Raw genomic sequence first — 13,366 nt, forward strand, 5'->3', positions numbered from 1 at the left:
AGGCCTGGCTCCAGAGAGGGGCCCCGGTGACCCGGGTCCGGGCAAGGGAAAACCAAGTCCATTCATGTTTTTCTTCTATGGGGTCTTCTGAGTCGTACTTTGTCTTTTTAATCAGTGAAACATCAAAGGTACTGTTAATTTTTAAAGTAACGGGTTATTTTTAAAATCTCTTTTCATTCCTGCACATAGGATTAGTAATACTGATGAGGTGATACCGGTCGAAATGAGGCAATCAGGCCAGTCGTTAGCCAGAACGACAGGGAATATCAGTGGAGCAGCTGCAGGGAGTAGTCTTCTGCTCCCTCCCAACCTGAGAGCAGGGACCTATCATAGCAGAGTCCGGCACCGCCATGTCTGGACAGTAGGGATATATATATATATATATATTTATATATAGGGCCTAAACTACCAGTAAGACTTTAGTTTGCTGACGAAGTTTCTTGTATAAGAAGTGAAACGTCCGACACCTTCAAAGAAGTACAGATGACGTCTGAAGAAACCATTTCATCGATGGACCACTCCTGTACGATTGAGAGCTTACACAGACGTATTACCTTGGCATACGAACTATTTTTCGGGATACACACGGAGCTGCCACAATGAGTGATATGTTGTTCGTGAATGAGCCCGTTCTCCAAACAAGGAAATGGCAGCAGACTTTTGTCCTCTATTCCCCACCCCTGAGGGATCGGGTTATAGAGAGAGAGTGAGGCCATTCTCCAAAAAAACAAAATGGTGTCTTCGGTTAAAGCCACGTGATTGGTCAAGAACCCAGCAGTGTGATGGGGCGGGGGGTTAAACATTAAAGAGACAGGCAGAAAGAGAGAGAGAGAAAACACACACACGAAAGGGAGAGGACAGAGCTTGAAACAAAAAAAGAAAAGGGAAAAAACAGGTAAAATGGTGAGAAAATGGATAGAAAACAGTGAAATTTGGACCCATTTCAACTTTGATAGTTCTAAAGCAGAGTGTAGACTGGAAGGTTAAATACCCCATCAATCAGGCTCCACAAATAACCCGCACAAGTCATCTGTACACTTGATGCAAAAAGCTATTAACCCAGCTAAACAGATTACAATTGATGAACTAGATACAATTATCACAGAGAAAGCACCTACAAAGGATCATTCCTCAAGATGGTGAAAGAAGCCTTTGTTCCTCATCAAGTGTTGAAACCGGACACTCCATTCCATCAAGCCATTAACGACCATCACAAAGGTAAATAAAATGACTTTATTGTATAGTACAGTTTATTTCTTCAATCATAATACTATAGCACATTTATTATACATAAAATGAGGTATATTTTGTGTAGTTTAAAGGCTTAGAAAATTAGAAAGTAGAAAATTATGTTTTATGGGGACCTGGGAACGTATTATTCTCAATTTAATGGTTTCCAATGGAAAATTATTTTTGGGATACACACTTTCGCCTTACACACTCTGTCTGGGAACCAATTAAGTTCGTAAGCCAAGGTCCCACTGTATATAATATATCTTCTTCTTTTCCTTTCGGCTTTTCCCCTCAGGGGTCGCCACAGCGAATCAATGTCCTCCATCTATCCCGGTTTTGTACATCCTCTTCTCGCACACCAGCTACCTTTATGTCCTCTTTGACCACATCCATAAACCTCCTCTTCGGTCTTGCTCTCGGTCTCCTGCCTGGCATGCATATATATGTATAATATATATAACATATATATAACATATATATAAAATCCTCGTCTCACCCACCATGGGTAGTGTCTGTCCCCCATTTCAGCTCGGGTCCTCTACCAGAGGCCAGGAAACTTGAGGGTTCTGCGCAGTATCTGTGCTGTTCCCAGCACTGCGCTTTTCTGGACCGAGATGTCCGATGTTGTTCCCGGGATCTGTTGCAACCACTCGTCGAGTTTGGGGGTCACTGCCCCGAGTGCTCCGACCACCACCGGCACGACTGTCACCTTTACCTTCCAGGCTCTCTCCAGCTCCTCTCTGAGCCCTTGGTATGTTCCTTCTTTCTGATGTTTCCATCACTCGGGACCGCTACATCCACGACAACGGCTTTCCGTTCCCCTTTATCTATGAGCACGATATCTGGTTGGTTGGCCATTACCATCTTGTCAGTCTGTATCTGGAAGTCCCACAGGATCTTTGCTCGATCATTCTCCACCACCTTGGGAGGTGTTTCCCATTTTGATCTTGGGGTTTCCAGTCCATACTCCGCACAGATGTTTCGGTAGACTATGCCAGCCACCTGGTTATGGCGCTCCATGTAGGCTTTCCCTGCCAGCATCTTACACCCTGCATATATACGGATACTGCACAGAACCCTCAAGCTTCCCGAGCTGAAATGGGGGGACAGACACCACCCATGGTGGGTGAGACGAATATTTTATATATATATATATATATATATATATATATATATATATATATATATATATATATACAGTAAAGTCTCGTTATATCGATATTCAAGGGAGTCCGAAAAAATATCGATATAACCGGGACTATCGATATATCCGACCCTGTTTGCATGTAATTTTCTCCGTGCGTGCATAGAAATAGTATCGATATAACCGGGACTATCGATATATCCGATATCGATATAACGAGATTTTACTGTATATATATATATATATATATATATATATATATATATACAGTAAAGTCTCATTATATCGATATTCAAGGGAGTCCGAAAAAATATCGATATAACCGGGACTATCGATATATCCGACCCTGTTTGCATGTAATTTTCTCCGTGCGTGCATAGAAATAGTATCGATATAACCGGGACTATCGATATATCCGATATCGATATAACGAGACTTTACTATATATATATATATATATATATATATATATATATATATATATATATATATATATATATATATATATATATATATATATATATATATATGTATGTATGTATGCCCGGTAGTCAAGTGGTTAGCACACCGGCTTCACAGTGCAGAGGTCGCCGGTTCGCGTCCCGGTCCGGCCTCCCTGTGTGGAGTTTGCATGTTCTCCCCGGACCCGCGTGGGTTTTCTCCGGGTCCTCCGGTTTCCTCCCACACTCCAACAACATGCATGGCAGGCAGATTGACCACTCCAAATTGTCCCTAGGTGTGAGTGTGAGAGTGACTGTTGTATGTTGTGTGCCCTGCGATTGGCTGGCAACAAATTCAGGGTGTCCCCCGCCTCGTGCCCGAAGACAGTTGAGATAGGCTCCAGCACCCCCCGCCACCCCAATGAGGAATAAGAGGTACAGAAAATGAGATTATATATACAGTAAAGTCTCGTTATATCGATATTCAAGGGAGTACGAAAAAATATCGATATAACCGGGACTATCGATATATCCGACCCTGTTTGCATGTAATTTTCTCCGTGCGTGCATAGAAATAGTATCGATATAACCGGGACTATCGATATATCCGATATCGATATAACGAGACTTTACTGTATATATAGTTGATATCGGTTTGGCATATGGGAGACACAAGCACAAAAACATCATCCAGTGTGGGTCCTTGGGCAAGAACCTTCACGCTAATGCCTACCTCATACAATGATGAGAGACAATAAATGGAATGACATGCCGGCTCAGACGTCGCCCGGCCAAACAAGGTATGCGTCGGGTGCTGGGGAACCAGAGAACCTTGATGAAAAATGGGCGACTGGAACAAAGCGGAGATGGACGAGATGCGATAACATATCTCTGTTGGAATGCTACTACTCAAGCAACCCTAGTCAGAGGGGTTACATGCGGAGAATGGGGGCTGAATGGTTACTTCGAAACCCACAGTCACGGTTGACCACCAAACAACTAGTAGTCGATATTCAAGGGAGTCCGAAAAAATATCGATATAACCGGGACTATCGATATATCCGACCCTGTTTGCATGTAATTTTCTCCGTGCGTGCATAGAAATAGTATCGATATTACCGGGACTATCGATATATCCGATATCGATATAACGAGACTTTACTGTATATATAGTTGATATCGGTTTGGCATATGGGAGACACAAGCACAAAAACATCATCCAGTGTGGGTCCTTGGGCAAGACCCTTCACGCTAATGCCTACCTCATACAATGATGAGAGACAATAAATGGAATGACATGCCGGCTCAGACGTCGCCCGGCCAAACAAGGTATGCGTCGGGTGCTGGGGAACCAGAGAACCTTGATGAAAAATGGGCGACTGGAACAAAGCGGAGATGGACGAGATGCGATAACATATCTCTGTTGGAATGCTACTACTCAAGCAACCCTAGTCAGAGGGGTTACATGCGGAGAATGGGGGCTGAATGGTTACTTCGAAACCCACAGTCACGGTTGACCACCAAACAACTAGTAGCTCAGTGTTCCAATATCCACAAACGGCGATTGCTATCACAACTTGAGATTGATGAGGTACAACACAAATTCCGAGGTGAAGGGCCCCAGGCTGCCACATCAGAGGAAGAGGTTCAACCAGAGATTGGGAGGCAAGCCCCAATGAATGATGAGATTGGGAAGCCAGTCCCAATGAATGAAATGCTGAGCGAAGCAGCAACTGACCTGAGAGATAAGATCATGGCAAGAATGAAAACTGGGCAACTAAGAAACCGATTACAACGGCTATGTGAAGTACCACCTGAAAGTCTCATGGAAACTGTGAATGCAGCACTGAGAACGATCCCGACCGGAACGATCCCGGAAACCAATGAGCTGATTTGCGCTTCAGCGTCAGTGATCCTAGAGATGCTTGGCTACAAGAGCAGACATGAGAGCCACGAGATTCTTTACCCACCATGGAAAAGACGGTTGGAGGCTAAGATCAAGGCGGCTCGGAAAGATGTGAGTCAATTGACAGAGACTCAGAGAGGTGTGACTAAAAGGCCAATACCCAAGAGGTACATGCAGATAACCATACCTGAAGCACTCGAAACTGCCAAACAAAGGCTCGAGGCCTTGTCCAGTCGCCTAAAGAGGTACACGAAAGAGAATGAGGCCAGAAGAATAAACAGGCTGTTCGCAACACAACCTGCGAAAGTGTACGCTCAGTGGCAGGGTTCTAACAGCAGAGCAGACCCTCCAAGGCTGGAAACTGAAAGATACTGGAAAGGCATATGGGAGAAAGAGGTCGCACATAACAGCAGTGCACAATGGCTGGTGACTCTGAAAGAAGAGCACAGCAACCTCCCTGAACAGAACCCAGTTACCATCACAGCGGCAGATATACAAGAGTCTCAGGTATGAAAAACTGGACCGCACCAGGCCCGGATATGGTCCACACCTACTGGCTAAAGAAACTCACAACTCTCCATGAGCGCCTAGCAGCACAAATAAACCAGTTGCTGATGGATGGGATCCACCCAGGATGGCTAACCGAAGGGCGAACAATCCTGATCATGAAGGATTCCTCAAAAAAGGGTGCAGTTCCTTCCAACTATCGGCCAATAACCTGTCTCTCCACAACATGGAAGCTCATGTCAGGCATCATTGCGGCTAAGACAAGTGGATACATGGATCAATACATGAGCAAAGCACAGAAAGGCATTGGTAGAGATACTAGAGGTGCCAAACATCAGCTGCTGGTTGACAGAACAGTCTCACAAGACTGCAGGTCCCGACATACCAACCTGTGCACAGCCTGGATTGATTACAAGAGAGCATATGACTCGATGCCACACACATGGATCACTGAATGCTTGGAGTTGTATAAGGTCAACAGGACCCTGAGAGCCTTCGTTGCAAACTCGATGAGGATGTGGAAAACCACACTTGAAGCCAATGGCAAGCCACTAACGCAAGGGTCCATCAAATGTGGCATATACCAAGGTGATGCACTCTCCCCACCGCTGTTCTGCATAGGACTGAACCCCCTCAGCCAGATAATCGCCAAGACAGGCTATGGATACAGCCTCAGAAATGGAGCTACGATCAGTCACCTCCTCTACATGGATGACATAAAGCTGTATGCTAAGAGCGAAAGGGACATAGACTCCCTGATCCACACAACCAGGATCTACAGCAGTGATATCGGAATGTCATTCGGGCTGGAGAAATGTAGTTGGATGGTGACTAAGAGGGGCAAGGTAGTCCACACTGAAGGGGTCTCACTCCCTGAAGGAACAATAGAAGACATTGAAAACAGCTACAAGTACCTAGGTATATCACAGGCCAATGGCAACCTCGAACTAGCAACAAGGAAAGCGGCTACGACCAAATACCTCCAGCGGGTGAGGCAAGTCCTCAGAAGCCAGCTCAATGGCAAGAACAACACCCGGGCACTAAACAGCTATGCCCTGCCAGTGATCAGATACCCTGCAGGAATAATAAGGTGGCCAAAGGAAGAGATTCAGACCACGGATGTTAAGACCCGAAAACTCCTCACCATGCATGGAGGGTTCCATCCCAAGTCCAGCACCCTGAGACTGTACACATGCCGTAAGGAAGGAGGCCGGGGACAAGTGAGTGTGAGAGCCACTGTCCAGGATGAAACATCCAAGCTCCATAAATACATCAAAGAGAAGGCTCCAACGGATGATGTACTCAGAGAATGTCTCAGACAGTGGGGAACAGAGGATGAGGTGCTGCTAGAGGGACAATCATGGGAGGAAAAGCCCCTACACGGGATGTACCACCGAACAATAGCAGAAGTGGCTGATCTCAAGAAATCCTATCAGTGGCTAGAGAGGGCTTGCCTAAAGGACAGCACAGAGGCACTCATCCTGGCTGCTCAAGACCAGGCCCTGAACACCAGAGCCATCGAGGCAGGGATATACCACACCAGACAAGACCCAAGGTGTATGTTGTGCAAAGAGGCACCTGAGACAATCCAACACATAACTGCAGGGTGTAAGATGCTGGCAGGGAACGCCTACATGGACCGCCATAACCAGGTGGCTAGCATAGTCTACCAAAACATCTGTGCGGAGTATGGACTGGAAACCCCAAGGTCAAAATGGGAAACACCTCCCAAGGTAGTTGAGAATGACCGAGCAAAGATCATGTGGGACTTCCAGATACAGACTGACAAGATGGTAATGGCCAACCAACCAGATATCGTGGTCATAGATAAAGGGGAAAAGAAAGCCGTTGTCGTGGATGTAGCAGTCCCGACTGATGGAAACATCAGAAAGAAGGAACATGAGAAAATCGAGAAATACCAAGGGCTCAGAGAGGAGCTGGAGAGAGCCTGGAAGGTAAAGGTGACAGTCCTGCCTGTGGTGGTGGTATATATATTATATATATATATATATATATATATATATATATATATATATATATATATATATATATATATATATATACAGTGAGACCTCAACTTATGAACACCTTATAATACGAACTTTAATTTATGAAAATTAAGCCTTATAATAAGCACTATTTCCATAATACACACCCACCACGGCCGGTCCATCGAGCACACAACCTTCGGATCTGGCGGAGTGATCTTCGGCGGAAGCACACGACCGAACAGCGCTCCAGCCGGCGCTACTTTCCACACCCCCTCTCATTGAATGCACACGTCGATCGCCTACTTGGAGTTTTTTGCTGATAATTTTACTATTATGGGACCGTAAAATAAACACCACAGGCTCGTGTTCAGCCTCAGTTCAAATTTGGTGCGTTACTATGAATAAATTGAAGAAACCACCATCCGTACACGTCTACTCTGCTCTGTTTATTTGGCATCCAAGACTTGGGGTGCGTTCAGGTTCGAGAATAGCGCACAACTTCTTATGACTAGGCTGTTTGGAAAGCATTGTCTAACTGAATGAGCAGGGACAAACACTTGCCAACGTTTCTGTGTTGCTACACTTTAACGCACCCCCCTGTCAAGATGCGATAGAAGTGATTGTGATTGGCTAAAGGGTAGTCATGTGTCATGGTAAGCCAATCAGAGCTAGTGTTTTCACACACACCGGAACAGCGTGTCAATAGTCACGCTAAATTGTCACGTGCGAGTTGACAGCTCGGGCGTGGCTGCCGCTCGCGACACTTCAATTTCATTTCAACGAGTCACTGTCAGTCACCTCACCAGTGACATGATTACGACGGAAGCGCATCGCTGTGTCTTGTGCTAGCAAATCCAACAGTTTGCTTTGTACAAGGTGATTGGTCGACCTGAGTGTGCCATTTCATTCGCCCCGCCCGCCTTCTTTTGTCATGTTTTATTCAGCATCCATGGAATCATCGGACTCGCGCCTTTTGTTGTCATAAAATATCTGCCAGCACCTACGGGACTCGAAGTGAACGCAGATGACATCGAGGAGCTTGTTGCTGACCACAATGAGGTCATCAACACAGAGATTTTGATTTGCCTTCAAGAGGACAAGCAGAAGCAGGCCATTCAACAGTTGATGTGAAGGCTTTTATTGAACAGTTCCATCCAGAAAAGGCTATGAGAATCATCAACATGATGAATGATAATGTGATGCCTCAGTTTCGTAAGACCTTACAAGTCAGAAAGCAACAGGTGTCAATTAAGAGCCATCAACGACCATCACAAAGGTAAATAAAGTGACTTTATTATACATTGGAGTGTAGTTCTTTCATTACAATCCAATAGCACATTTATTATACATAATAAGGTGGAGTTTTAAGGCTTATTTAGTTGAAAATTATATTTTATGGAAACCTGGGAACAGATTATTCTCATTTTAATGATTTCCTATGGGAATTGTTTTTGGGGATACACTTTTCGTTCGTAAACCAAGGTCTCACTGTGTATATATATATATATATATATATATATATATATATATATATATATATATATATATATATATATATATATATATATATATATATATGCCTGCATCTGTTGCTGTTGCAATATCACAACTTCCAAGATTTACAACCCAGTGCTCCAAGAGACACTTTATGCAAAAAGCTATCCATTCCATCAAGCCATCAATGACCATCACAAAGGTAAATAAAATGACTTTATTCTACAGTAGTTTCTTTAATTAGTATACCATAGCACATTTATTATACATAAAATAAGGTATATTTTGTGTAGTTTTAAGGCTTATTTCGTAGAAAATTATGTTTTATGGGGACCTGAGAAAACATTATTCTCATTTTAATGGTTTCCTATGGGAAATTGTTTGGAATACACTTTTCACATTACACACTTTCTGGGAGCCAATGAAGTTTGTAAGCTAAGGTATCACTGTATTTGGAAAGAAAGAGAGACACAGAAATACATGCCTGTCCGACCTCGAGCGTCGTGTAGTCTCCTCTATCTTATTTTAGCTGTTATGCTATTTCATCTGTAATGTCTGTTGCCGCTGATTGGTTGAAATCAAGACGCGCGCATGCACAAATGATCGCGCATACGCACGCAGAGTACTGCAGACATTTGACTGCTAAAGTGCGCTTCACTCGAGTGGTGTCACTACAGACGGTCCGTTTTGTGTTACATCAATGTTTCATTTCGCATTCGTCTATGCAAGCTTGTGCCACTTTGGGGTGTTTTGATTTTTAAATATAATCTATACTATAAAATTATCTGTCATTGGTTCAATTTAAATTCATTTCAAGTTGTATATAACAAATTTGCAAGTGGTTTCAGTTGTTAGTATCAGCGTGTACTTGGGTGTTTGAAGATTGAAAAAAATATGTCACTCCCAGCAGAGCAGCACGCTGAGCAGTCCCCCTCACCCCACCCCTGACTTGGCAAATGACAAGTTAACCTCTCACAACAACAATAATGAAACTCAGTGAGCATTCAAGAAGAAAATAAATCTGACATTTTTGTTTCAACTTTGCTCTCCCAAATGGCACATTGTATTTGAAGTGTCCTGTTAGCCTTTGGGGTGTATTGTTGTGATGTCATATTAAATGTTCTGTAAAGTGCCTTGTTACATATGCAGCCGTTAGGAAAGCACCATGGAAATAAAGTTTGATTTTATTGTACTCATCCTATTATCAGTCTGAAAATAAGTTTGATTTAAAATCCCTGTGTGTCTTATATTTGAGCAGTGTATCTGATCCCCACACCCCCCACCTCTGTATGTGCAGGTTGTTCATTCATGCCTTCGTCATGGGCAGCTGGACCGTGTTGTTGGTAAAAGCTGTGCTGACTGGTGCCATCTCTCTCTGCTCACTTCTTCTCTTCGTCTCCCTGGTGCATAGCAACTAAGTCTAAAACCAGTTTCATTGACCAGTTTTCGATCCAAACGACCAACCGATTGGTGATCGAGCCATTTCGTCCAGGCTGCCACCCCACCAGCTGTTGATTCGGTGGAACTGCGTTGCGGCTGGTTCTTTTGTGGTGGATGCCAAGTGAGATCAAAAGACATTCTTGATGATATTGACTGAAACACTTTACAAAAGGGTGTATTTTGATCACAAATTAATGTTTGGCAAGTGACATTAATTCTCAGCTGTTTGAATGAATAGAATATCAAACAAAGTGTCATCATGTCTTTGCTTGAATTTGCCACCGCAATTGTAATTTGATTTATTTCCGACCTTTCAACACGTCATGATCTAAACAGATGAGAATTGATTATTTTTTGTCGCAGTACAAAAATTGGACCCGTCAGTGACAAATCCACCATTAATGTTCTTGGACTTGTTGGAAGATTTTTAAGATGACAAACTGTATAAATAAATCTCAACTTCAGTTTTGGTTTTTTGATTCCTTTAACCGCGCAGTTTTTTTTTTCTTCTTGGTTGTCTATCTTGATTTATCCTGGGAGGTTACCTGCATACCAATAATTGTATTATTAAAATGATAATAATTATAAATTAGTAATAATTAAGTAATAATAAAATTGTACAGTTGACATAAAAAGTGGAAAATAGCTAAACTAATAAAGGTTTTCTTGTCTTAAATTGAGGGTTGTGACAGGAAGGGCATCCGGCGAAAAAGCTTGGCGAAAACAAACATGCGAATCAAACCTCTGAAGATGGAGGACACTGATTCGCTATGGCGACCCCTTGCAGGGAAAAGCCAAAAGAAAAAAAAAAAAAGAAATTGATTTTCCTATGGTCTGGGATGCTAAAAGATTTGTTTCCTGATTTGCATGGAAAACAATAGAGGTCCTCAATCAACAATGTTAAACTTATAAACGGAAATGTTTATCTTCGTAAAATCTGAATATTCGTCAACAGATTTTTAAAACCTGCACACTGAACTGGCTACAAAATTAGGCTCATCTCTAATCTCATTAGACCAATTACATTATTTTTATCTGTAGATAGTGATGGGTCCATGCGACCTCTGAGGCGTGTTGACGCAATGACACACCGTGTTGAGTCGTGATGGGAATGTGAGGCCTTATCGAAGCAATGAGGCCTTCCACCCAAATGTTTCAATTTTTGGCGATGCATCATCGGGCCTCGCTTGCTCGACTGCGCCAGCATGCGGATAATAAATGTCATAACAGAGTGATAAAAGGCACGGAGTTGTGATGTGAATGACTGCGTGTGTTACTTGAAAAAATTAATTTACTTGAGACATTGACTCGGAAACAGGGAACAAGACACACATTTCAGTCATTTTTTGTTGAGGGAAAGCTGTTCTGTTGGTACCCAAGTCCTTTAGAACAAAGTTTACACCTCACCTTTTAAAATATCAGCAAGTAGAATACATTAAAATCAGTGATACACCTACTTATCACAGTATTTTACATTATATATTCACACTTATTGTAATTTGTACGCTTTTAGCAGAGATCTGCTCCAAATGATCCCAAACAGGGGATGTTCTCTTCTTTTTCATTGTGATTGGTGCGTTCAACAGCCGATAATCAGTGATTGGAGATGTGAGTCGGGTGTGTCAGTGTCAGCCGTCACACCACTGAGGTGGGGCTTGTCGATGTGTAACCAGGTGGGATGGCTTGGTAGTCCAGGTGTTTATGGCAGGTTTCGGGGATAAATAGGAAATCTAGGTTGTTGTCAGTTATGAATTCGTGTAAAACGAGTGCTTTGTTGTTGAGTGCGTGTTCAACAGAGCCAGTTTGAGGATTTTGTGATCTATGGGAGACAGCGAGGATTGAGGGTGTTGGGGTAATTCAACATACAAACATCTCTAAACATGCTCTGTAATCTTTGTTTACATTTTGAACTTCCTGATACGTCATATCCTGCCTTCCCTTACATGATGTCGCATTTACATTACGTAACATCCTTTCGCGTCACACACTGTGCGCCGTATAAAATGCTCTCCCTTCGAGTTCTCTCTCTCTCTATCGCCATGCTCTCTCCTTAAGCCGACACCGTGATGCCTCCACTCTCTCCAAGATTAAACCAAATTTCTGTTCTACACCTGGCTCCCTGATGATTTAACCATCCTCTTCCATCAACACCCGTCGAAGCAATGAACCAGGGACGAACGATTAAAATAACCCAACAGAGGGAGTTGACTGAAATTTGGATTTGACATTTTATAAATATTTTCTCTCATTACAGTAGTACAGGGATGGGGGGTGGGGGGAGTTGGCTGTGATGATGAATTGAGTGGGGTAGATGAGAGCATGATGAGACAGTGACAACTCCAGCCTGTAGGGGGGGGGACGACAATGGTGGGTGGAAGTGCTGCGTTGGTAAAGTCGAGGAAGGTGCAGGTGTGCGATTTGTGACTGGTTAACTTGTGGAGTGGTGAACAGCATGCTGGACATTTGCTGCCAGTCAAAAGATCAGCAGCAGCAATTTGGACCGACTGGAGATGCTGAATGAATTGATTATCTGATTAGGGATATATAAATGGGGCCGATACGACCAGTCAGACTTTAGTTCGCTGACGAAGCCTCTTGGATAGGAGGCGAAACGTCCGAAACCTTCACTTTTGTACAGATGACGGCTGAAGAAACCTTCTCATCTATCTAACCCCAAGTAAGATGCATTTCAGTCATCAATCCAAGATGTGGCAAGGTGTTGTGCACTTGGGAAACATTGTTTTTATTTATCGAAGAACCATACCACTACCCCAAAGATAGAGTATATTAATGATCATGTTTGTCATCAGCGGCCCCTGGGCGACTGCTTTGTGCGTTGGCCTCGCACTACAACGATACAGGATTTTATTCCGGCGTCCTGTAAAAGAATTGGCAAACTCTACCTATATACCTGCATGGGTTTTTTTTTACAATTTCCTCCCACAGTGCAAAAATATGCGTGGCAGGTTAATGGTGTGTCAAGGTGTGATTATGAGCGATTCATTGTCAGTGTGTGTCCTGCGATTGGCTGGTGACGTCTGTCTCCTGCTCATATTTAGTCTAGTGAGACATCGTGTAACTGTCCACGGTAAAACAAAGTGTGTCCTTGAAGCAATCTGTTCACCTTTATACACTGAGACTTTGTGGAGACAAGACAGGGTTGTGAGGGTAAACGGATCGTAAAGGAGAGATTAATGTTTGTTGTGATTTT

At 43.2% G+C, this 13,366-nt stretch overlaps 1 protein-coding gene across 1 annotated transcript in view; it reads left to right on the forward strand.

Moving 5' to 3' along the window:
- Nucleotides 1–10,619, forward strand: part of tmem147 (transmembrane protein 147) — a 29,603-nt gene extending 18,984 nt beyond the window's left edge. Inside the window, exon 8 of the mRNA XM_088999418.1 lies at nt 10,013–10,619. Within this exon, the coding sequence (XP_088855544.1) occupies nt 10,013–10,133 (121 nt within the window). The 3' untranslated portion in view covers nt 10,134–10,619. The remainder of the gene's footprint in view (nt 1–10,012) is intronic.
- The last annotated feature ends 2,747 nt before the right edge of the window (nt 10,620–13,366 follow it).

Source organism: Hippocampus bargibanti, linkage group LG06, assembly GCF_051943395.1.
Source record: "Hippocampus bargibanti isolate YZ-2025 linkage group LG06, ASM5194339v1, whole genome shotgun sequence".
Lineage (NCBI taxonomy): Eukaryota > Metazoa > Chordata > Actinopteri > Syngnathiformes > Syngnathidae > Hippocampus > Hippocampus bargibanti.